This window comes from Eriocheir sinensis, chromosome 2, assembly GCF_024679095.1.
Source record: "Eriocheir sinensis breed Jianghai 21 chromosome 2, ASM2467909v1, whole genome shotgun sequence".
NCBI lineage: Eukaryota > Metazoa > Arthropoda > Malacostraca > Decapoda > Varunidae > Eriocheir > Eriocheir sinensis.
The window spans coordinates 4,126,574-4,152,716 of NC_066510.1; the positions used below are offsets into that span (position 1 = coordinate 4,126,574).

Consider the following 26,143-nt stretch of genomic DNA (forward strand, 5'->3'; position numbering starts at 1 on the left):
AAGGCGCCTTTTAGCGAGTCAGTGGCGAAGGACTCCAGCCTCTTAGCTCACAATTACTTAAAAATACAACCTCAGAACTTGGTTTTGAGTGAAACACATCATTTCAAGAGTAATTACTGGGTGGCAGCACCGTAGTAAACTTATATTACCTAATCAAATAAGGAGTTATGAATGATTTCTAGGGATTTTGAGTTGTGATTCATGAACAGTTATATAATGCTGTGTTATCCACTCACTGTGAGGTGGCACTATAATAGACTAGTGAATGGAGTTACGTTACTTCAGTAGGTAGAACAATCGATGGTGTTTTATTAATATGGGTTCACGGGAATGTGGTTACTGCCGAGTAGTAGGCTACGTATTGTTTCTTCATTATTTTCACAAGCTCAAAGATATTAATATGACCTGTATTAATTGCAAGGAACACGTACTTCTGTTAAGGTTTCGGTGTAAGTATCACTTGATAGTACGTGTTATTAAAATCACAACTTTTTGAAGATCCGATTAGCCTATCAACTCTGACAAAATCAACATCTTTTTAATGCTATACTATGACCATGAAATTCGTGACGTATCACTATGGTAATCTATCGCTGCAAAGTTACTATAGCCCTATTATCACATAATTATTAACTAATTATGCTGTTTAACTTGATTATTATATATAATGAGTAACATATCACCGCTAAATCAGTATATAACATGTACCACTTCAAAAGATCGAACTTCTCAACGAACATAATTTCCCACCCTCACTTGTATCCGCATGTTTTCTCCCTCCGCGCTGTGCGAGGATTCCCGCCTTTCAGCGATTTGGAGCGCCAATGGCGCCTTTGAAAATGTTTGTGTCGGGATTCTGCCGAAACGAAAGGCGCCGTTGGTGCGCCGTTTCAAACGGCGCCTTTTGTTAACTGGCGCCTGTCGGGAAGGCGTGCATGGTTTGAGTATACTGCCCCAGAAGTCTCTAGAAGCATTAGAGGCAGCAAGGTTTTGACATTTCCTATGAATGAAAGAGCTTTTGGTAAGTCGAAGAATAGATTTTGCACGATTCCGGGCAGAAATGTAAAGATGATGGTTAGCAGGAGTGCGAAGGCTCTGGTACCTTTTGTAAGCTGCCTCTCTATCTTTGATAGCACGAGAACAAACGTTGCCTATATACCCGCAGCAACCAGTTGTGCCCTTAAATTTGGGACATAAATAGTAGGAGGGAACAGAATATAGATTAATGTGAGTATTTCAAGAAACCTGTGTTTCTGTTAGGAAGAGAAGATGAGGTTTAGAGGAGGAGAGATGGTGTTCCACAGAATAAAAATTCGAACGAAGACCGCAGACGCTGCAGAAGTCAATGAAGAGAAAGTTGGAAAAGCTACCAAGACAACGCGTTGGGTCGTTACCAGAAATAGGGTCCACCCTAGGGACATTTGTGGTCCTATCCTCAGATGCGGATTTCGAAGCGGGTTGTATTATTGTTTTCATGATTAATTTTGATGAGTTTTGAGAAATTTTGGAGTGTTGCGTGAATGAGTTTTGTGTGGAAGGTAAAGGAATAATTTAAAAATAACACTCTCGACAAGAGACTTTCACCTGACGTCATTTTCGTCATATGTTCATTGCGTGACCTTGAGGAGCAGAGGCTCCCCAAACCACGTGCGTTCAATTGTGGGGTTGGTGATGAAGATAGTTGTTTGCTTTGAGTTCGTTCGATGTTTAGTGTTTATTGCGTTGTGGGAGATTTTCACCCGACGACAGTGATAGTGGCGTGGGAATTACAGTATGTTTACATAATCATGTATGCTCTGGGGGTATTTTTAGATTTGGGAAGTGAATGAAATATGGCAAGAAAGTTCTTAACAGATGATGACCCAGTACACTTACTGAACACTGCTGGTACATTTCCAGAGGTTTGAGCGAGAGTGAAAATGATGAGTTGTAATACGTTACATACTTTTGAGGGTCAACTTTTTTTTTAATCAATGGGTGTTGCTTTAGTGATGAATTTATATCCGAGCCCATTTACCAAGGAGAAAAAAATAACAAAAAATATTGCTCATTGATTTTTTTTTTTCTGAAAATACGTTTTATACCCTTAAATCACATATCTTGTAGTGGTGCCGGTAGGCTGAGGCTGCATCACATGAGGCTTCCACAACCCGGGTGTATGTGGCTCAACACTAGTATGCTAAATGCTAAAGGAGAATAACATTTTTTACGAGGGATTTTTTCTTTAGTTTCTTAAAAGAATCAGAATTTCGAGATTTTTTCAGTCAATATTTAACGTGTCAATTTTTTTGCTAATGACTTTTATATAATGAATTAAAATGAGAAACATTATACTTTTTTTTTTTTCACTACATATATTTAATTATGTTTTGTTTCCATATAAATAGACTTTGAAGGCAAATATTTTTTCTATTATCTGAATTTCGAGTGAAATTGATCCGGCGGCAGTGATAGAAAGTTGGAAAGTTTCATTTAGTCAGCGCAACAGCTGTGGTCATATGCATGAGAGAGACAGAAGGGGAAGGAATTATAGAAGGGAACAGATCCCAGGAGACGGGACACAACCCCCGATTAATACCTGGTACCCATTCACTGATGGGTGGACAGGGCGTAGGGTATCGGAAAAGCAGCCCAAATTTTTCCACTCCGCCCGAGAATCGAACCCGGGCTCTCTCGGTTGTGAGCCGAGTGTGCTAACCATTGCACCACGATAGAAGGTAGATGTTGACAGACAGAGGCGAAAAAGTTTGACCAAGCAGGGTGTCAGCACGGAAGCACAGCTTTTAAGGACAATAGGAGGCACTCCATCAGGTCCATAAGATAGGATCGTTAATTTTTGCGTAATCACTTCATTTTATTAACAGGAATCAGAGTTATTTTGGACGAAAAATACATGTGTTATATATCAAATGGTTCTCCTTCCTTTCATATAAAACATAATATTATTCTATTATATCTTGTGAAAGAATGAGCAACATACATCAATTATTATTACCGCAGGAAGAACGTTAGTATCAACAATCTTATTCAATATCTTCTTCATCTGTGGTCTCATCAGCGACAGTTCTTTGATTTTCACACTCTATGCATTGCTGGATCTTGGACTGATAATTGGCTCTGTTCATGTGCTGCAGCAAACTATCACTAGTTGGGGCTTTCATTTTTCTGTCCCTTTTGGCAGAACAACCAGTATCTGACATCATTTATTTTCTGCTGTGGTGTAGACAGAACAAACAAAACCCTCACATGCTTCCGATGTGCTAGTAGAGAGTTGCAGTTCTTCTCCAAGCTGTCCAAGACTGCACTGATATTCTTTACTTTTGAGGAGAATGTTCAGACCCCTCTTCTTTCCCAGCCCTGAGAGGCCACTGTTAGAATCGCAGCCCGTTAGTGCATGGAATCCTGGTAAGGCTCTGCACAGTTGTGGTCCTAGATCTTGGGCAAGACTGTGGATAGGCAGATACCTCACTTTGTCTTTAGCTCCTGTTCGAAACCACAGTTCCTGGCAGTGTAGGTTGCTGTAGTGAAATGTGGACAGGACAGCTACATCTGTGTCTTGAATGATTATTCTGCTGTGATCATATGATGCATGTTTGGCATGCAGTCAGCCTCTTCGTGGTCTGACTTGAGGTTCCACCACCGATGACAAGTTCTTGTCCTTCAGGCAGATTATCATAACGCATTTGTCACAAGGTTTGTGCCAGGTATGCATTTAGGTTTTATTTTGTGTTTTGGTTTCGTATGTACTTGTACCACTGCTTTGGGACTGGTGTGTCTGGACCTTGAATGTTGACCTGTAAGCCTGCAGATGCACCACGTTTCCTTCGCTCCCCAGCCTTGATTGACAGATCAAGGTAGCGGTCAAAGACAACATCAACACGCCGACATCCATTTTTACCAAGCGGTGCAATAAGCTGGTTGTAATATTTGGAAGCCATTTCACCGAAGGTCACTACCCACCAAACTTTGTTACCTGTATCACTGCCATTGCATCAAACTTCCCATTGGCTATTGGGGGCGGATTTGGTTGAACTTGAATCCTTTTCTCCAACTCCGTAAGGAGTACGCCTTTGTTTGTCTTCCTTAGACTGCCATCAGGATGTGCAAGGGAGTATGGTACTGTTGCAAGTTCATAACTTAGTACATCTTTCAAGTCAATATCTCGAGCTCGTGCTGCAATCACAAGTCGACCAAAAAGGTCACGGTCAGCACCAAAAGTTAGTACCTTTTGTCAGCTGTTTTCACTGTTTTCTTCTTTGCTAGAGAGGCAAATGTTTTGATCTTCAGGTTTGGTATAGCATTAAAAAAATTCACGTTATTGGTATTTAGTCTCTGTTCAACAAAGTCCATCATCTGAGTAGTGCCGGCGTCGTAGAATTCAGTAGGCATGCGGGCATCACAACTCCAGTTGCAATGTTGACAAGTGGTGAGACACAATGCTCGTCCTCATCCAGGAAAAGGGATCTGTCATCATCCCTGATGTTATGATCCTTATCAGTTTCTGAATATCTGCTTCATCTCTCTCAACCCTCTTTGATGCTCCTTCTCTGAGTACCCACGATCTGAGTCATGTAGGCCACACATCTCTTTCATTGCTGTTGCTATTGCTGCTCGTTCATGCCATGTCAGAAACCATCGTTCCAGTGCTCCTGGTCTCTTACTAATGCCTACGATGCCACCACTTGTCTTGCTGTCGAGGTTGATGGATTGTTCTAGCGCCATGTCTATCCATACCTGAGCAAATGGTTTGGTTGACCGACTTATGGCGTGGTTCCCAGACATGAACTCATGGTGTACATCAGGATGGGTCTTTGCTAACTGGTTCATATCGGCCAAGTAAACTGGAAGCCACCTGGAGTAGTTGGGACGATCCATTGAGAAGAAGTGAGGGGTCATTGCAGCAGTGGTTGATAGGTGGAGAAACCAGTCTCCTGTCCTTTCTGCCTTGATGAACTCGAGAAGTAGTTGTACCATGACCACATAGTCATTCCAGTAGGTGAATAGCTGAGACTTGCATTTTGCATCATTTTGAAATCTGGTGAGCTCTGCCTGGAGTGTCGCAAGTGCATCACACATTTTCAACATGGCGTCCTGGACATCTCTTGCATTTTCTAGAGCCAGCTGGCAATGAGTGGCTTCCTCAATAAGTGCAGAGCCTTACCAGGATTCCATGCACTAACGGGCTGCGATTCTAACAGTGGCCTCTCAGGGCTGGGAAAGAAGAGGGGTCTGAACATTCTCCTCAAAAGTAAAGAATATCAGTGCAGTCTTGGACAGCTTGGAGAAGAACTGCAACTCTCTACTAGCACATCGGAAGCATGTGAGGGTTTTGTTTGTTCTGTCTACACCACAGCAGAAAAGGCAGGGAGAAAAATAAATGATGTCAGATACTGGTTGTTCTGCCAAAAGGGACAGAAAAATGAAAGCTTACCCCCAACTAGTGATAGTTTGCTGCAGCACATGAACAGAGCCAATTATCAGTCCCGTGTGTGGAAGAAAGCTTTGGAATCAACACAAAACTTACCACCACCTTCTGGACATGGTTGGATAGTTGAGGATAATACACTCCAACCCGTGCTAATGACGAAAGATCCAGCACCCAGAGGCCTCATCGAGCTAACAGTCTGCCACTGCTACCAGTGTTAATAACTGTGTTGAAAAATTTTGACTATGGATTGTTGATACTAACGTTCTTCCTGCGGTAATAATAATTGATGTATGTTGCTCATTCTTTAGAAACAATTTATGTTTTATGTGAAAGGAAGGAGAAGTAGTCACAATATGATACAAAATGGAAAACTAGCATTTTTCCACTCTTCTTGCATTTCACGTAATACCCTCATCAGAAGTGAGGTAGAAGCCAAACTTCATATAGAACCATTTGATATATGATTCCTGTTAATAAAATGAAGTGATTACGCAAAAATTATTTTCTCACTTTTTTGATATCGGCGATGCGCCCGGTCGACCGGCGGTGTGGAAAAATGTCGCCGGTAGACCGGCGGCAGACCGGCGGTCGACCGGCGGTCGACCGCAGTGAACACCTGAGTCTGACCTGGGGATTAGCGAGGGAGGAAGGGGGAAAACGAAGAGGAACAGGGAGGAGCGAGGGATGAAGAGAGAGAGGGAGATGCGATAAAGGAGGAAGAGGCATGGGTGAAAGAGAGAGAAATATATATATATATATATATATAGATATATATATATATATATATATATATATATATAGATAGATAGATAGATAGATAGATAGATAGATAGAGATAGATATAGATATAGATATAGATATAGATAGATAGATAGATAGATAGATAGATAGATATAGATAGATAGATAGATAGATGAGAGAGAGAGAGAGAGAGAGAGAGAGAGACAGGAGGGAAAGGAATGGAAGGAGGAACAGGTGGGAGGAGTGAGGAAGAGAGAGTGAGGAAGAGAGGAGGAGAGAGAGGGATGGAGGAGGTGAGGAAGGAAGGAGAGAGGGTGAAAGAGATGAAAAGAAAGGAGGAAGAGGAATGGGTGAAAGGAGAGATTTATGCACGAATGAATTTAGGTATGAAGCTATTTATGAGGTAATTATAAATATATGAAAATGCAAAGAAAGTGTTTGCTCGTCGATGTGCAGCAGGTCTGCCGACTGACCTGCTGCAGTCGCCGGTCGGAGAAATCGAAAATCGTATATGGTCGCCGGTCATTATTGCCTATTTTGTCGGCGGTCAGGCCCCGATCGGCTTATCGGGAGTCATCGGGGACGGTCGCGACCGGGACCGGGAATGTGTGAGAGCCCCTTAAGCCTTCTGAGGATTGAGGCCATAAAGGGCATAGAAAACATCACTCTTAAGAATCTTAATAACAGGCTTAAAGGAGTCAGAGGGGGGATGAGTACGAGGAATATGCCCAAAATCGTCCAGAGTGGAGTTTTTAGAGAAAGTCTGAGAGAAGAGTTCAGCCTTAGAGCCTCTCTTTCTATTTTCTATCAATATTTTCAAGCTGACTGCTCTTCTGAACTTGCTAAATGCATGCCTCCCCCCCTCCCGCGACCTCGCCACACACGACTTTCTACTCATGCTCATCCCTTTACAGTCCAAATCCCTTAACCAAGAGTTAACCAGCATCTTCACTCTTTCATCCCTCACGCTGGTAAACTCTGGAACAATCTTCCTTCATCTGTATTTCCTCCTGCCTACGACTTGAACTCTTTCAAGAGGAGGGTATCAGGACACCTCTCCTCCCGAAATCGACCTATCTTTCGGCCACTCCTCTAACTCTTTTAAGGAGCAGTGAATAGCGGGCTTTTTTAATGCCCTCGAACTGACTCCTCTGCTATAAAAAAAAAAAAAATGCCCTGCGAAATCAAACGGAACTGAACTTTTTTTTTTTTAATTCTATTTGTATTACAATATTCGCTGAGTACCTGTTTTTATTGTATCTGTCTTGCCTTTAACGGAATTTATTGAAAACATCAGGGCGTCAAGCATCTCGACAACCCGCCCCCCCAACACTAGGACTGCCAGGTGTTTGGGTCCGCTTCAAGCATATTACACTCCGCCCTCAAATGACTGCTGCATTTTGTTTGGTGTGGATCAAGACCTTGGGTGGATGCCTGCAGCTATGAAAAGGGTGGGCAGGTCAATGGTGATGGCGTTTAAGGTCAGAGGTTGAGGGCGGAGCGTAACACTGGAAGTTGAAGCCAGTGTCTCCCAGAGAGATCAAACAATGGATGCTACGGTTTTTGTCCAGTTTCTTGACGCCCTAATGTTTTTGATGATGTCAAGTTGCGTGATGTTAATCTCGCACGCCCCTGATGTGAGAAAGGTCCGTCCCCTCAGAGACTATCCGCTCCACGCTATATTGTTCAAAGATTGCTCCCTCCCTTTAGGGCAGTGGTTCTTAACCTGGGTTCGACCGAACCCAGGTTCGACGCCTCTGAAAATGTTAAGATGCTTTTGGGGGAAGCGCGGGCCTTTGCCAATGGCAAAGCCCTGTAACAGGGTGCCGACAGACGGACTCTATCGGCTGACGTCAGCTGAGCCGACCAAGTCGGTCGAGGACTGCCGTGTCTGTGCTCCACGATATGGCGGCACATGTAAATGAAGGATGCAGACCAAACACAAGACTGTTACGGTTATACGCGAGTACCAACGAGTGCTAAATAAAGACTGGAAAAATATGCGGACATCACCCATTTGTCTCCTTAAAAAATATATTTTATGTAGGTTGAACAAATCTGAATATTCAGTCTGTAGTAAAATTGAATTCCTTTGCATTAATCCCGTACACAGAGAAAGGCCGCAGGACTGCATAAAATGTTTAACATTTCTTCTCCCGTGGGAACCGTTAGCCTTGGCCTTCAGAAGATAAGTATTATAGTTTTAACTTAACACTTAACTTTTTACACTTGTTTTCTTCCATCTCGTCATCATCCTTCTCATACTTTCACAAGTCGCGTCAAAAGAAAAAGCAAAAGGATCTATTCTCGCAGGTATTTGACCTCACCTGGCTGCTCACTCACATACCTGATCATACGATGAGCCGTCCCTGTGGCCTCCTGTGAATGCCCCGCAGCGCACCGCCGCAGCCACCAACGCCAGCAGACACCTCAACTGTGAACGCACGGACAGGTGAACACGATGAGAAAGGTGTGCTATCCTTCACCGTGAGACAGGTTACATCAGGTTAGATTGGGTTGGGTTTGCATAAGATAAAGTTAAGTTTGGTTAGGTTCGGTTGGGTTTGTTTGGGATACGCCAGATTAGCTGAGTTAGTGGTTTTGATTTAGTTTGATTAAAGGAACAAGTATTAGAACTTTGACTGTGTTCAGTAATTCAGTCAAGGTTCACACAGATAGCTGGATAGTTGGCCATAGGAAGTCATATACAAAGTTTATAGGTACATACGTAGATACATAGATGGACAGATAGAAAGATATTGAGTAGATACATAAATGAAAATATAGATGCATAAACAGACAGACACTCGTATCATATCAGACACTCATATCCACAACAAAAACTGGACCTTCCGTAAAAGACCCATTTGGATTACAAGAAAAGTGATCCACAGGAACTTTATATCTGCTGTCACCACTCCTCTTCCTGCTGCTCACCAGGTGGCGGAGACGTAATTTGATAACACCGGATTGGCTTTAGATAATGTAATAAGTGGTCTAATAGAGTTAGATGTTAACAATAGTTTTGGTCCAGACGGCATTCGTCCCTGTGTTTTACGAATAGTCTACTCGTCATAATATAATATTCATGCTTATTCATTTTACTCGATTTATAATGTATTCCTAGGTGTGTTGCCTACTCTTGTTGTTTAATAAAGCTTTTCTTCCTCCGCAGAGGAACCGTGGGCCTTTGTCGGCATCATCAGCAAAAACAAGGTCAGCGACCTTGATGTTATCGACAGAAGCATAGTATTATATTACCTTACTTTTAATTAAATTCTTAAAGTACAGATATTTGTACCTATTTTTTTTACCAGCTTTGTCATTTTTAAGTAGATAAATTACTCTTGCTATCATTAACTTTGATGAGAAAACTTTGCTCTCAAGGAAATATTAAGTAAGGGATGTAGCAATGACATCAGAAGCTAATTTCCATAACTTGAGAGGTTACTGTAATGTTGCGTACGTTAGTTTGGTACTTTAGTCAGACTCGGCTATGAAGTCAGTTTGGGCGGTGACCGCTCTAGTAGCTCCCTGGCCATAGCGCTGCCAGATCTTATTTATTATATACAGAATATTTGATACACAACTTCAAATAGTACGTAGATGACATATGAGGGAGAGAGTGATGTACTGGGGTGATGCAGCAGCCTGTGAAGAAGTTCTGGCCCCACCCAAACGGATTTCGTATTTATATCGGACTATATGAAGCATCTATGCCTGTCATAAGTTGGGATGGATACAACTGGAAATCTTTACCGAAAGGTTCAATCATTTCCTGGAGCACACAAAGCCAAGCAATTATGCTGATACTGGACGGCCATCAGTTACATAAAAAAACTGGATATCATCGATCTGCCGGGTGAGAAACAAGTAACGATCATTGTTCTCCCACCACACTGCAGGCATAAGTTGCAGCCCCTGGATGTGGGATCATGGCCCCCCTGAACACGTACTAAGGACAGCCCATTAAGGAATGGTTGCGCAACAACCTTGACCGCCTAATAACGGTATACCAAGTCGGTGCGCTCTTCGGTGAGGCATACCTTAGATTTACATCGATTTTCATAGATAATAAGACCACACAGACCCTATAGTCCAGATTAAGTGGTCTGTCCTTAAACCTAAGTGAAATGAAATTAAATCAAATGCCACCAAGACTTTGCATTGCCTCTTTATTAATTATGAAGTTGAAGGTTAATTATGAAGTTGAAGGAAGTATCGCTCGAGCTTGTTTTTCCTATAAATCTCTCGTGTTGCATTGGACCACTGAAGGTGGGACATTATTCCACTCTCGCGCTACAACGTTGGTGAAAAAAGATTTGGTGCAGTCTTAATTTTACTTATTTACACAGTTTTGTGACATTGCTTCTCGTTCGAAAAGTAAATAAACAATTTTAATTTGTCCACATTCGCAAAACCAATGAGTATTTTAAAACATTCAATCAGTTTTCCTCGAAGGAGACGTTTCTCAAGAAATAACAGGTAAAGAGATGAGAGCCTTTGATGGTAAGGTTTGTTCCGCAAGGAGGATATCATCATTTTTGCCCTACGTTGGCCACATTCAAGTGCTTAGTGAAAACAACAAGCACCTTCATGAATTTGTTGGTTACCACTCCTACCACCTCATCAGAAACACTCGACCTCAGGGAAGAGTCTCAATTTTTGTTTCAAACACTTTTCAATCTGAACAAATCGAAAAATTAACAACTGTAAATGAAAACATTGAAATTAATACTATTACAATAAACTCGAATTCATTAAATATTATAATATGTGCAGTTTACAGACCAAACAGTAAACATATAGATGTAGAAGAATTTACAGATATTCTGAATACACTTTTAAGAAATTCAATAATTTTTTTTTTTTTTTAATTTTAGGAGATTTTAACATTAACCTGTTAGAACACACAACACACATCCCTACAAACAATTTCCTTGTGAATGTCCAATCTCTCAATTTCACTCCTCACATTGCCAGACCTACAAGATTTCCTGACAACATAGATCTAGGAGAGCCATCCTTACTGGACCATATTTATACAAATTTTAACAGAAACTTTACCTCGGGAATTATAAATTTCCCTATCTCAGACCATCTCCAAATATTTTTTGAACATAGCTGTTCCCCCAACAAACCATAAACTGCATAAGATTACTTTCAGAAGTATAGGATAAGAAGGCAAACAACTCTTTTCCCACAAATTAAACTTATTAAACTGGGATAATCTCCTTCTGTCAGATGACATTAATTACAACTTTGATATAATTATTACCAAAATCCAAGAAATATATAACCATTGTTTTACTTTCAAAAACTAAGTATCTAACTGACAAAAGATTAAACAATCCTTGGATAACACAAGCCGTTCTAAATTCAATAAGGTTAAAAAACAACTTATACAAAGACTATAAAATTGGCGCTATATCAGAAAATTACTACAAGCAATATCGCAATACCTTAAACAGAGTAATTAAAACTGCTAAACAAGCTCATTATATGGCTGTATTTGCGAACTTTAAAAATGACACAAGGAAAATATGGAAAACCATAAATCAATTAAAAAACGACCACAAAAAGAATTATCTAAACTATATATCCCATAGCAACAGAATATTAAAAATAATCTTTTAGAAATGGCTGAAGCATTTAATGACTATTATATTAATGTTGCCCCTAACTTGGATCAAAATATCCCACCTTCTAATGAAAACCCGTTAAGGTTTCTTCGAGGTGACTACCCAACACCCATGGCAGTTCCCACAATATACCCACAAGATGTAATTAACATAATTAATTCCTTGCAAACTAAGAAAGGCAATACACATGAGATCTCTATATCTCTTATTAAATCAAATCAACATATAATAGCCATACCATTAGCTATGCTGTTTAACCAATATATTGCCACTGGTAAATTTCCACATTGCTTAAAACATGCCACTGTTATACCCAATTACAAAAAAGGTCCGAAGGATATTATAGGAAATTATAGGCCAATATCTCTGCTAAATGTTTACTCAAATTTTTTGAAAAAATAATTAAAAAGTTTTTGATATAATTTCTTGAAGCTAAATCCATATTGAACCCAGAACAGTTTGGCTTCCGACAAGGCCTGAGCGCCTTCAATGCATTGAGTTCCTTCACTGAACAAATCTATTCTGTTTTGGATTCTAAACTTTCCTTATTTAGCGTTTTTATTGACTTTACAAAAGCTTTCGATACAGTAAGACATGATATTTTACTTAAAAACTAGAATATTATGGGATACGGGGTATTATACATGGCTGGTTTAAAGATTATCTAACAAACAGAACTCAATCTGTCAAAATTCAAAATTATTTATCCACACCAAAACTTATCAAATACGGCGTCCCTCAAGGGAGTGTTCTTGGCCCGATACTTTTTCTTCTTTACATTAACGATCTAGCTCAAATATTTCTGAATTTTAAAGCAAAACTTTTTGCTGACGACTCCACTTTATATATTACTGGTAAAGACCCAGTTGATATTATTAACAAAGCTAACACTGACCTCAAAATTTTCCAAGACTGGTGTGTAAATAACAGACTAACTGTTAATTTAAGTAAAACATATTATATGTTGTTCACCAACAAAATATCAGTAAACTTACCCCCCTTTCAGTATCAAAATGATGTTATCAAGAAAACAACCCAACATACATTACTTGGTGTGACCAATGACCAAGCCTTGACATTCAAACAATATATATCTGGACTATGTCTCAAATTATCACGGTTGATTTATCTCCTCCACCAAGTTAAAGATCGCATGCCCTTACATGTACTCAAAATTCTTTACCATGCCCACGTCCTTCCCCACCTCAATTATTGCATAGCCATATGGTGCAATACCTATCCTACTCACTTACTGCCGTTGTTCAGAAAATTGTAAGGATTATAACACAGAGTGACCATCTAGAACACACACAACCACTTTTCAAAGAGACCAACATTTAAAAAAATTTGACCTAAATAAATTACAAATTGGAATTTATATGTTTAAAGTTCTAAGAAATAACCCAATCCCAGCATTACAACCACAACACAATTATTCAACACGCACTCGTGAATATCTTACAACGCCACAACTTTATCTAACGCTGTTCAAACATTCCCTATCCTACTCAGGCACAAAACTGTGGAATTCGATACCTAGTCACATAAAACTTTTGCCAACAACAAGTTCTTATAAAAGACAGTATACAAAATATGAAATAGCTAAGTATTAGAAATTTGAAGTATCTTAATTACAAACAGCACCTGTCGTAATTAAACTTTCTACAAACGAACTATCTCATGTAAAAAGTTAATTCATATTTTGCCCGAAAAACACTTTTATATGGGCTACCTGCTCATGCATTAATATTACAATATATTGTTACATTTACATTTTATTTTGCAAGTATAATAAAGAGTTTCAAAGAGTTTCAAAGAGTTTCTAATTTAGCAATATCTTTCGCATGGTGGGGAGACCAGTCAGACCACAACGCATATTCCAAGTGGAGTCGGACTAAATTATTGTACAGTGGAAGTATTACATTTTTATTCTTCAATGAGAGTTTCTATTAATTAATTAATTAACCCATTTATGCCTGGCGTCCTATATATAGTCCACCCTTATATTTATTCATAGAAAATTGGGATATTATAGAAAATGGAATTTGGTGGTCTCACATTCCTTACTGATATTTGGGCTCTTGAACAGGCAGTACTCCTTGAAATCTGGTGTCCGAATCTCTGTTGCACAGCATCTTAAAGTTGAGGAATTTGACATTTCATTTTTTCGTAATGGCATCCACAAGTAGGTGAGTGTTGTCTCTACACACTTTTGTGTACTATTCTTTATTTGATGTTATGTAACAATACATTTTATATTACATCTGATTTTCAGTGGATTCAAATCGAGCTGCTTCTGCAGCAAGTCTACCAAGGTAGCCAGGCTAACTGGCCTCCTAAGTATAGCTGAATCAAGTAATTCAGGAGAAGAGATTGTTATCCCCATTTTACCCCCTGATAATGCTACTGGTTCAATTACTGATGAGGATTCTGGTAACGAGGAGGAACTATGAACAACTTGCCCGGAAGTATGCTTCGAGCACCTGCTGCTTTGGATGATGAAAATCCTGGTGAGGATGAAGAATATGAACCAAAGAAAAAGAAAACAAAAGCTTGTGACATATTGTATTGATGTAGCAATCAACAATGCTTGGCAACTGCACAAATTATGTGAGGGTAAGGATGCCATGGACCTCCTTTCTTTTAGGCGCAGCATTGCACGCTTCTACCTGGAGCGCTCTGCAAATCACCCAGGCCCTAGCAAACGGGGAAAACCTAGGGCTAGAGCAGATGAGGCTACGTAGATATGACATGCATGCACACTGGGTTGTTCCACAAAGTTTTCCGACACGTTGTGCTCACTGCCATATGAAGACAAAAAACAGAAGTAAGAAGTGGGATAGGGGTCCTCAGTGAAATGTTTCAAGGAAGACCACACTCAGTAATATGTTGCAGGAGTCTATTCTCGAGGAGAAAGAGATAATAATATATTTGTTAAATTTCATCAGTACCTAATATCATGATAACAAACAATTTTGCTAGGAAGTGCAATGCAATATATATATATATATATATATATATATATATATATATATATATATATATATATATATATATATATATATATATATATATATATATATATATATATATATATATATATATATATATATATATATGGATTTTCCTAGTGACCTACATATAGGACGCCCTATATTTTCACAATGAAGATATTTTTTGGCAATAAAGGAACATATATGCAATAAGTGAGTCTAATTAACCTTACAGGCAATGATTTAACACAATATCTTAACAATGCTGAGTTTAAGCATAAATGGGAGCGCTGTTTGCATTCTGTTTGCTGCATTAATGCTTTGTTGAGAGAATTTGAGGTTTGACGCGATTTTGAGAGCCAAGTCTTTGACACACTGAACGCTTCTGAGTTTGAAGCCACACATTTTGTAATCGAAGCTCTTAATTTTTGTTCAACCTTGAAAAATCTGGCGCTTATCTAAATCAAAGGGCATCTTCCATCTATCAGATCAAGCTGAAATTTTATGGAAATCTTCTTGAAGGCTTTGAGAGAACCAAATTACCAACCTTTGTTTCGTCAGCAAACTTATTAATTAGAGTCTGGAATCCAACGTCAACTTCGTTGATGTAAAGTAAACTGCACTGGGCCAAGGAGTGAGCCCTGAGGGTCACCACTAGTGAGACGCGCCCACTCACCAATCTTTTCTGTCTGTTGGTCAACCAATTATCGATCCATTGGTGTACTTTACCTTCAATACCTAGTTGCTTGAATTTATTAATTTATGTTGTGGAACTTTATCAAACTCTGAAAATCAATATAGAATACGTCCAGTGATTTAGTTACATCATTAACTAAGAAGTCGTTATAAAAGGTCAGTAGGTTCGATAAGCAGGATCTCGTTATGGAAGGCATGTTGTGGGTTTCAAGGTGTCTCACAGTTTTCTCTAATATTCACTCGAGTAGCTTACCTACTACTGCAATTAGACTAATGGGTCTGGACTTATCCGGTACTTTTTTTTTTGTCTTCTTTCTTAAAAATCAGAGTTACATTAAACACCTTCAAAGCCAAAGAGACAATGCCTTGTCGCGAGGACATATTAAATATGGATGTGAGAGAGGAGGGTATTTCGCCTTTGGTTTCTTTAAGTAGTGTATTGTCTGGTCCTGGACTTTTATTTAAGGGATTGGAAATCATCAAGGATTTCATCACTCGACGAGCTCGTGTCTCATCTGTACCGTCCTAGAGGCCCCCAAGCAAAGAGTGTGGGTCTGGGTGGCGTGGCAGTGGTACTTTCCTTACCCCACCCCCCTCCCTACCTGGTTGCCATATGCGTCTTGAAGAAATCACTCTCATACGCCCCTGCTCACCGCGGAACCCTACAATGGGAGGCTGATTGTTGGGCCTCTGAGCCCAACATCCTCAGGGGTAGCAGGAGACTATACGCAGCCATACTCTGACATAATGCTGGCCGCTTGGTTCATGGTCAAGCAGACGCGGACTAGCCGTTCGACCTCCACAGGCCAGGAGAGGTCGTCCGTCTTAGCCGAAATGAGGGGACAAAGAGGTGTGTTGCTAGTCGCAGCACGCGACGTTTAAAGGCATCGCTCAACCTCCAGGACATTCGTCTCCCAGCACACAGGGGTGCCACACACGGCAAACATGGGGGAGGAGCAAGGTAAAGCGCGCACCAACTCGCACACAGGGTTTGGCCATTGCCGTCTCGAGACGGTAATGGTTTGGCACGTTCAGTAGAGGAAATTAATGATGATTACTCAGGAAAAGAGAAAAAGGGATATAGTTCAGAGTGATTGAGTGCGATGTGTCACTCATCCAGATAGGCTATCTATCTATCTATCTATCTATCTATCTATCTATCTATCTATCTATCTATCTATATATATATATATATATATATATATATATATATATATATATATATATATATATATATATATATATATATATATATATATATATATACACACACACACACACACACACACACACACACACACACACACATAACGCATTCCATCACTACTTAGACTACTAAACTGTTGTGGCTATTCGTAAAGTAAAACTCACGACACAACATCCGTGCGTCGAGTATTAAAGTGTTGTGGCGCCACAAGCTAAAAACACATGAAATGCGCCAGTCCATAGATTTTCTTTTTTTTTTCACAGGAACGGAAGCAGCTCAAGGGCAAAAATGAAAGGCAAATAACAAAAAATCCCGCTAGACGCTGCTCCGGCAGAAGGAAAAAGAATTAAATGGCCAAAGGCAAGGGCCAGCCTGGGAAGGAGTGTTGTCTTGATTTACCCTCTTGAATGAGTTCTCGTCGAGGGCAAGAGGAAATACAGACAAAGGATGGCTGCTCCTGAGGTAACCAGCGAAGGGATAAAAGACTGAAGATGCTAGGTAACTCTTGCATAAGGCATCTGGATAGCACAGAGATGAGCAAGAATAGAAAGCCGTGTGGCCGCGAAAAGAAGTGGGGGCATGCAGTTAACAAGTTCAGAAGTACAGTCTGCATGAATATATCGAGAGACTAAAGGGGCTTTCACACATTCAAGAGTAGGGCGCCGAGTAGCGACGAATTGGAACTCGGCGTCTACTCGTGCGAAAAGAGGCCCGATTATTTTTAACGGTCGCGCGTCTCATGATTTAGTACGAGTTAGTACGAGTTTGCTGAGAGTAGGTGCGCATAGTTACGAGTTATTACGAATGCCTTCACGAATCTGTACGAGTCACTACGAATTATTTGAAAATTCAAAATTTTAACGGTCGCACTTGTCACGATTTAGTACGAGTTGATGCGAGTTTGCTAAGACTCAGTACGCATAGCTACGAACTTTTAGTGCTGCTTACGAGTAGTACGAGGTCCCTACGAGTTAAACTGAAATTTCTTGTGTTTTTCCTATTTTTCACGAGTTGCTCGTTTTGCTATGTGTCGTTTCTAGTTGCTGCTAGTTTACAAGAGTTGCATTTGTTCGACCCACAGAGGTGAAAACTCCCTACCTGTGCTATATAAAGAGGGTGGGGAGAGTGAACATTCTCCAGATAGTCACAAGCAATAGCCCCAGCGTCATTACCTTCAATCTTCACCAACAATGGCAACCATAAACCGAAAATTGGAGATACTTCAACTAGAAGCGGAACTTGAAGTACGTTTCGTTGGCTGTCTGGCTGCGTGTCGGGTTGGTTGTCGGCCTGTATGTCGCCAATAGGTGGTGAATGGAGCTGCGTGTCTTCCTCCGATGAAAATAGATCCTCCGACAGGGCAGGCCGCAACTGGGACTTCCGTGACATGATGATGGCTAGTCACCGAAGTGGGTCACAGTTGAGCGGTGCGGGTCAGGGACGCGCCTATAAATATGTGAAATCTTGCCGCTGCTAAGCAACTCCCCTCCCCACCCCAGTGGCAAACTCGTGGGATCTCATGGTTCGTCTTGTTGACTCTTGCAAGTTCTGAAACTCGTAGCAATTCTTGACTTTATGCGTGACTCTCGTAGCAATGTGTAGTACTCCCGGACACAATGCGTGGCTACTCTTGGCTAATATTGGCTAATCGTAGCTACTCGCAGGTCTACTCTTGTCGACTCTTGATTGTATTCGTAGCAACTCGTCCACGAGTTGCTACGACTATATTGACACGACTTGCTACGACAGATCGTGGATACTCGTGGTAACTCGTAGCAACTCGCTCCAACTCTTGACACTTCGTGGCAATGCGTAGCAAATCGGGATGGGGTCACCCCACGACGCATAGGTACGAATCGTTGCGATAAGCCACGCGTAGCTACGAGTCGATGGCTACGCATCCGCTACGCATTCAAAAGTCGTGACCGTTGCGCGGCTCAATTTTGAGCATGTTCAAAATTTCTAGCCGCTCCCACGCATACCCACGACTCCGCACGACAAGGCCACGCCTACCACGAGCTGATAAAGAGTGTTCGAGAGTATCTACGAGTACAGCTGCGAGTATTTACGAGTACGAAGTCGTGACAATTCGGCGCCCTACTCTTGAATGTGTGAAAGCCCCTTAAAGCCCCGTTCACACTGTACCGACTCTGGGCCAAGACAACTCACGACTCTAGGATACACGAGGTCTTGGGTGTTGATGTGAAAGGGTCGGGCATGTCTTGAAAGAGGTCTTGAGATTGCTGCGCCGACGTCGTGACGGGAGTCTGGAGTCGTGAGGGTTAGCGCAAAAAAATATTCCATGCTAAACTTTCACGACAAGAGTCGGCAAGAGTCTGGACCAACCGTCACTTCCGGTTGAGGTCTGAGGGAGGTCTGGGGCAGTCGTGACGACTGTCGTCAACAGTCTTGGCTTGTCTTGAGACAGTCGTGACGACTGTCAAGGCCATTTTTCAAATTTTTACCGTTTCCTGTCGGCACAGTCGTCTGTGCCGACTACTTAAGAATGATGAGGGACTGTCGTGACGACAGTCTTCGCCTAATGAAGAACGTTCGTAACGACTGTCGGCTCAGAAATATTGGCTAACACTGCCGCCATCAAAAAATTTATATTTTTATTTTGCAATCACAAGCACAATAACAACTTCTGGGCATGGTTACATTTCGCTGGCACAAACTTGGGAGCCGCACAGCACGCACGCACTCCTTTTGCCTCGATCTCTCTTGTGTTTAATGACACAACTAGGGTTGTCACCCTGAGGTCAGAAAAATGTGGAATGCAACATCTCACTCTCAATACGGAATGGATCCATATTTAAAGGAACGGGTGGCAACCCTAAAATTTCTCGAGCATGCAATGAGTGACAGCCGCAGCACGCTGCTGGTGGAGGCAAGAGGAAGGGGGAGGGACGTTACGTCGCGTATTTTACACGTATTTTAGGACGAACCTTCGACATATTTTACGGGCTGGTTGTGTGATTAACAGAAAAATGCGCTCACTACAATTTTAAGATACTGAATTTTATCAACTTGACCATTCAGATAATAAAATGCCGTACGGAACAAATGCCGTTCCGTATTGGTTCTAAACGGAACCATACATTTCACTCTCGAATACAGAGCGATTCCGTATTTTAAGGAACGGCAAGGCTGCCGCGAAGACAGTCGCCAAGACAGTCGCGAAGACAGTCAAGAAGACCGTCGGCCAACTCCTTGGCAATAGGGGTGGGCAGGTACCGGTACCAGTACCGGTACTAACGTACCAGCTAAACGGTACGGTACCGATACCAGATTGCTCGGTTTTATTTATTGGATTTATTGATAATTCTTCATGTCCGATTTTTTTTTTTAGGTTGCTAATAAATATTGTTATTGTTATTAGACTATGATCGAGTACATCCATAATAACTATACATGCTATTTTTTTATCGAAAAAATAAATATTCACTTCATTCAGAGAGAGAGAGAGAGAGAGAGAGAGAGAGAGAGAGAGATCACCACTCAGTGAGTGGATATCTCGGTGATATGGGTACTCGATCATAGTCTAATAACAATAACAATATTTATTAGCAACCTAAAAAAGAAAAAGAATCGGACATCAAGATTTATCCAGTAACTCCAATAAATAAATAAAATAATAAAATAATGGAAACGGGAGCTGTGATGGAAACGGAAAGCAGGACAAAATGGTGGGAACTTGGGGAGACGGTCAGCGAGGCAGTGACTCAGCGTCTCCACACAGGGCCCATACCGCGTGATACCACATGGAGGCGGGCGAGCGCCGAGCGTCACTAAGATCCAAACGGTACCGTTACTAGCGGCAATGCTCAGTGCCGAGTGATCATGAGGCTTCCCGGCACCAGGTACCGGAACCGGGTGCCGCGAAGAATCGATTCTTCGCGGCACCAGGTACCGGTACCTGGTGCCGCGAAGCCTCATGATCACTCGGGTGCCGGGAAGCGTCATGATCACTCGGCACTGAGCATTGCCGCTAGTACCGGTACCGTTTAGGATCTTAGTGACGCTCGGCGCTCGCCCGTCGCCATGCGGTTTGGGCCCTGTAGAGACGCTTTAAGCCTAATTGAATGTTGTGCTCGCGGCTGAGTCACGGCCTCGCTGACCGTCTCCCCAAGTTCCCACCATTTTGTCCTGCTCTTCGTTTCCATCACAGCTCCCGTTTCCATTATTTTATTATTTTATTTATTTATTGGAGTTACTGGATAATTCTTGATGTCCGATTCTTTTTCTTTTTTAGGTTGCTAATAAATATTGTTATTGTTATTAGACTATGATCGAGTACATCCATAATAACTATACATGCTATTTTTTTTTCGAAAAAATAAATATTCACTTCATTCAGAGAGAGAGAGAGAGAGAGAGAGAGAGAGAGAGTTTTCTTTACAGGAAATTTATTTGGGAATTTCATCAGAAGTCATTAAGATTAAAAAAATACTCCTTCGGGTACCGGTACCGGTACTAACTGTACCTGAGTTTTCGGTACCGGTACTCAAATTAACGGTACTTGCCCATCCCTACTTGGCAACTGTCGGCCAGCTAAGGCGTTTTCAGTAGTGTCACCGTCAAGTCAAACTATCGCAAACAAACAGCATTTTTACTGAAAACGAATTACAGCTCCGCTGCCAGACGACAGGCGCCACCGCTCGGGAATAATTCGTGTACATCACTCTTCAGACCCAAGTACTCAGAGTGCACATTGGTGGAAGCAGAAAGATGGAGGAATTCGACGATTTGTTCCTAGAGGATGACTACAGATCACCTGTGCTTAATCCTTTGTAGCTATATGCCCCTCATCCAGCGGCACAGACGAATTGTTGGTGGGAGGAGTTGTGTTTACGTTCGCATGTACGAGTTCTGAGCCAACTCTAATTTTCTCCTTGTTTTAGCTTGATGTCAACTATAATATTCCAAAATTATATATTTCCTCGCCCACACATGATGATTATGTTAAGAGATGATGCAAGAAACGCACCGACATACGAAAAAAACATCTCTGCTCCGGGTCTAAAGTCATAGCCACGAATCAGAGTTGGACAACGCTGCCTAGGGGTCAAAAAGATGCGAAATATCATCAGAGAAGGCAGTATCTTCCCTTCTTTCCCTTGCCTTATGGCATTTTCAGGTTGTTTTTAATGTGAAATGACAAGAAAATAAATATTTCTTTATACAACACTAACTTTCAGGGTCTCAAAGAGCATTATATTCTATATTTTATTCTTCAAAACATTCCTACGGGAACTCGACCGCATTGTGGTGGTGTGTGGTAGTGCTCGCTGATTGGCCGATGAAAAATGTCAGCTCGCGTTTGCTGGCGAGAGCCGTTTGGGCAAGCATATCACGGAGCACGTCTGACCCCGTTCCCATCCGTCTGCCTTCGTTTGACTTGTCGGTGACACTACTGAAAACGCCTCTAGTCGGCCAACCAGTTGACAGACAATCTGGAAGATTGTCGTCAGGACTGTCAAGACTGTCGGCCAATCGGTCGGCAGATTCGTGGTTGTCATAGACATGGCGCCATTTCAAAAATTCACCGTTGAGACTCGTCTTGAGACTAGTTAGCAGCATGCCGCAGACATTCTGCCAACTAGTTGGCCGAATGTCCCAGACAGTCGGCAATCATGGTAGCCGACACCAAGACGCCAAAAAATTCTTGGAGCGTGGGAGCCGACTTGTCAAATGCAGAAGTCGCTGGGTTGTCTTGGCCCAGAGTCGGCACAGTGTGAACGGGGCTTAATAGAGAGGCAACAGTGCGGCGGAATTCAAGAGATTGTCAGTACGAGTAGTGTAGTTAATGAGACAATAGTCCTTGACTCTGCTTGGTGCAAAAAGGATGTGTGTGCCGAACACAAACACACATGAGGTGTATATTACTCCATGTGAGAACGGACGGTCCAGTCTTATGTCACGGCAGACACTGAATAAATTCGCCTGCGCCTGGGCCATTCACCGGGCCACTCAAGATAGGCTGCTGATGCTATAAGCAGCACATAAAAAGGCCCTTGTTCATAGATAGCGTCTAGGAGGGGGAAAATCTGGCGGAGACGATACAGAACGCCTAATCTCGAGGAAGACGATTTAGGAAGAGAAGGTATATGAAGTTTACAGATAAGATTTTGAGTTAAGGATAGGTCGAGAATACAAGAAGGGTACAGCTGAATGTTATCGAGGAATTAGGGATAGGTGTTTGAATGATTGTGTCGAGTTGACAGGTGGAGAAATTGAGATTTCGAGGCCTTGAATAACAGCAAGTTCCTTCTGCCCCATTCAGAAACGATAGCAAGGTCAGAGTTTAGGCGTTCTGTAGCGTCATCGGCGTAAGAGTGGACAGAACAGTTTGTTTTGGAAAGACCATTAATGAACATTGGAAAGAGCCTCTTCACAGGTTTAAGGGTAGAATACGCACCGTCTACCATAGCATAGATAGATTGGCCTGAAAGGAAACTAGAGCTGAAGAAATAGAGAGAAAGAGGGATAGAATCCTTACGAGGGTGGTTTATAAACAAAATCAGTGCCACTCTCTCTCAAAAGCTATCAAGGTGTCTAAGGCAACAGGAAGAGTATCACCGATACGGCTAAGAAACATTGATCAGGAGTTAGTTAGAAAGGCAAGAACATCAGCAGCAGAGCGCCCCTTGCAGAATCCGTGCTGGTGGTCAGAGAGAAGGCCAGAATGTGATAGATGCTTAAAAACTTTTGCCGAGTCGATGCAGTCAGTCCATCGGTAACCCATCAATTTTCCTCTTCGTGTCACTATATACCATGGAGTAAGAGGGAAAGCACAAGCGATTAAAAGATTCGAATATATTTTTTCCTCTGGATTACGGCCCATCTAAACACGGGTCAGTAATGGGTCACGATAAACTAAACAGGCGTGGGGCCACCTCTTCACCAATGGATAGTTTAATACTAGACGGCGGGAGGGACATGCTTTGAGTTATGAATTCGGATTCCTTGAAGACGGGTGGCTAAGGGAGCTTTTAAATGCGAATACATAAAAATAGATCACTACAAGAAGAGTTTGAAGAACATTGCAACATAGGGAAACTCTTCTCCCTAAAAAAAATATAAAAACATGTATATAAAGGAATCCCTGCGTCAAACTGAGAACAAAGGACACTTCCGGCGTGTTATCTGGAGGGGCGGGATGGGGCGGATAAGTAGTTCGCTAGCACGCACGCACACACTCGCACACTTACTAGAACATCTACGGAAAGAATAAACGGGTTGCCATCCGCTCTGCTGCCCCGTGTGAATGTCTGCCAGCCAGCTCAAATGTTATTCCACAAGCATTCTAAAAAATACAGCATGACCAAGGCCTATGTAGACACGTCCTGTTCGGATATTAGGTTCAATAGAATACCACACAAAGATTCTATGAAAACATTGCTAAGATTGGATGAAGCTACGTTACATTTGGAAGGATAGGAATAATAAATAATAACGCATTTTTACCTTAACTCATATTCCTAGTATGTATTTTCTGCATTATATTTTTTTTTATACTTTCGTCTTTAGCACTGTATTATTGTTACAGGAAATAATTTTGTAATAACGTCACGGTAGGTATTACAAGACACTTTCGCTTCTCACATCAGCTATTCTGAAGACCGAAGAGGGGGTCAGTCGGGTTCTAATGAGTGTTTCCTGAGGGTCGCGGTACAGAAGAAGGGTCACACTACCACCAGGGTCATAAACTACTACTGGAAATGCCCACAACTCCTACGAAAGCCTTGTCAAATATGTGTTTCTAGGTTCAGGGTACAGAAGAAGGGTCACACTACCACCAGGGTCATAAACTACTCCTGGAAATGCCCACAACTCCTACGAAAGCCTTGTCAAATATGTGTTCTTGGGCGGCGAAATGTCTTATAATACGACCCTCCTCAAAGACGCTTCCATCTCTCACATCAACTATTTCCAAAGACCAAAAAAAGAGATGAATCGGGTCTTCATGAGTGTATTTCTAGGTTCATGGTACAGAAGAAGGGTCAGACTACCACCAGGCTCTTAAAACTACTCCTGGAAATGCCCAAAACTCCTACGAAAGCCTTGTCAAATATGTGTTCTAATGAGTGTTTTTTTTCAGGTTCGCGGTACAGAGGAAGGGTTAAACTACCACCAGGCTCTTAAAACTACTCCTGGAAATGCCCAAAACTCCTACGAAAGCCTTGTCAAATATATGAACTTGGGCGACGAAATGTTCAGTAATACAGCCTTAGCTTTTCACATCGGCTATTTCTGAAGGTCAAAGAGGGGATCAGTCGGGTTCTAATGAGTGTTTCTTCAGGTTCACGATACAGAAGAAGGGTCAGACTACCACCAGGGTCATATCTCTACTACTGGATATGCCCACAACTCCTACGAAAGCCTTGTTAAATATGTGTTCTTGGGCGGCGAAATGTCTTACAATACGAGCCAGTGAATGTAAGCATGTCACCTTTTATACCTTTTTTATTATTGGCCACTCTATACTAATTGTTGTATGAGAACAACAGTTAGCGGGCTTTTTTTTTTTTTTTACATCTTTTTGTTGTCCTTGAGTTGCTCTCTGCGCTGTAAAAAAAAATGCGCTGTAAAAAAAAAATGGAACGACAAGTTGCTGGATTTCTTTCTTCCGTTGTGCTTGGCCGCTCTCCTCTGCTGAAAAAAAAAAAAAAAAAAACACCGTGGTAAGATGACCTGGGGATACTTACGCCGTGCATGGTGAGGAAGCCGAGTGTCGGCGGCAACTGTCTGTCTGTCCTCTCACTCCTGCTCACACACCCAACGCAAAGTGGAGACTGACTAATCGGTTGCCTTTTGCACGGCCATCCACCATCCCGCCCTGCCAGCGCCACGCCCCTGCACTCAGCGTCACACTTCTCTCTCTCTCTCTCTCTCTCTCTCTCTCTCTCTCTCTCTCTCTCTCTCTCTCTCTCTCTCTCTCTCTCTCTCTCTCTCTCTCTCTCTCTCTCTCTCTCTCTCATGCACACACTCTTTCCTTATCAACGTCAGCCTCTCCTCATAGGCACACGTACGTATTATATAAAATGTATGAGAGTTTTATATCAAAGTTTTGACAGTGGACTTGACAGCAGATTTTTTTTTTTTCACAACAAAGAAGACAGCTCAAGGGCACACAAAAAAAGGAAACAATAATAAATAAAAAAAAGCCCGCTACTCGCTGCTCCTATAAAAAGAATCAAAAGAGGTGGCCGAAGGAGAGGTCAATTTCGGGAGGAGAGGTGTCCTGATACCCTCCTCTTGAAAGAGTTCAAGTCGTAGGCAGGAGGAAATACAGATGAAGGAAGATTGTTCCAGAGTTTACCAGTGTGAGGGATGAAAGAGTGAAGATGCTGGTTAACTCTTGCATAAGGGGTTTGGACAGTATAGGGATGAGCATGAGTAAAAAGTCGTGTGCAGCGGGGCCGCGGGAGGG

General features: G+C 41.8%; 1 protein-coding gene across 2 annotated transcripts in view; it reads right to left on the reverse strand.

The window, feature by feature from the left end:
• Positions 1-25,542, reverse strand: part of LOC126998692 (reelin-like) — a 438,128-nt gene extending 412,586 nt beyond the window's left edge. For both annotated transcript variants that reach the window (XM_050860695.1, XM_050860691.1), the window contains exons 1-2: positions 25,419-25,542; positions 8,517-8,603 (exon numbers count right to left, since the gene is read on the reverse strand). In XM_050860695.1, coding sequence (XP_050716652.1) covers positions 8,517-8,603; positions 25,419-25,427 — 96 coding nt within the window. In that variant the 5' untranslated portion in view covers positions 25,428-25,542. The remainder of the gene's footprint in view (positions 1-8,516; positions 8,604-25,418) is intronic.
• Positions 25,543-26,143: the final 601 nt, after the last annotated feature.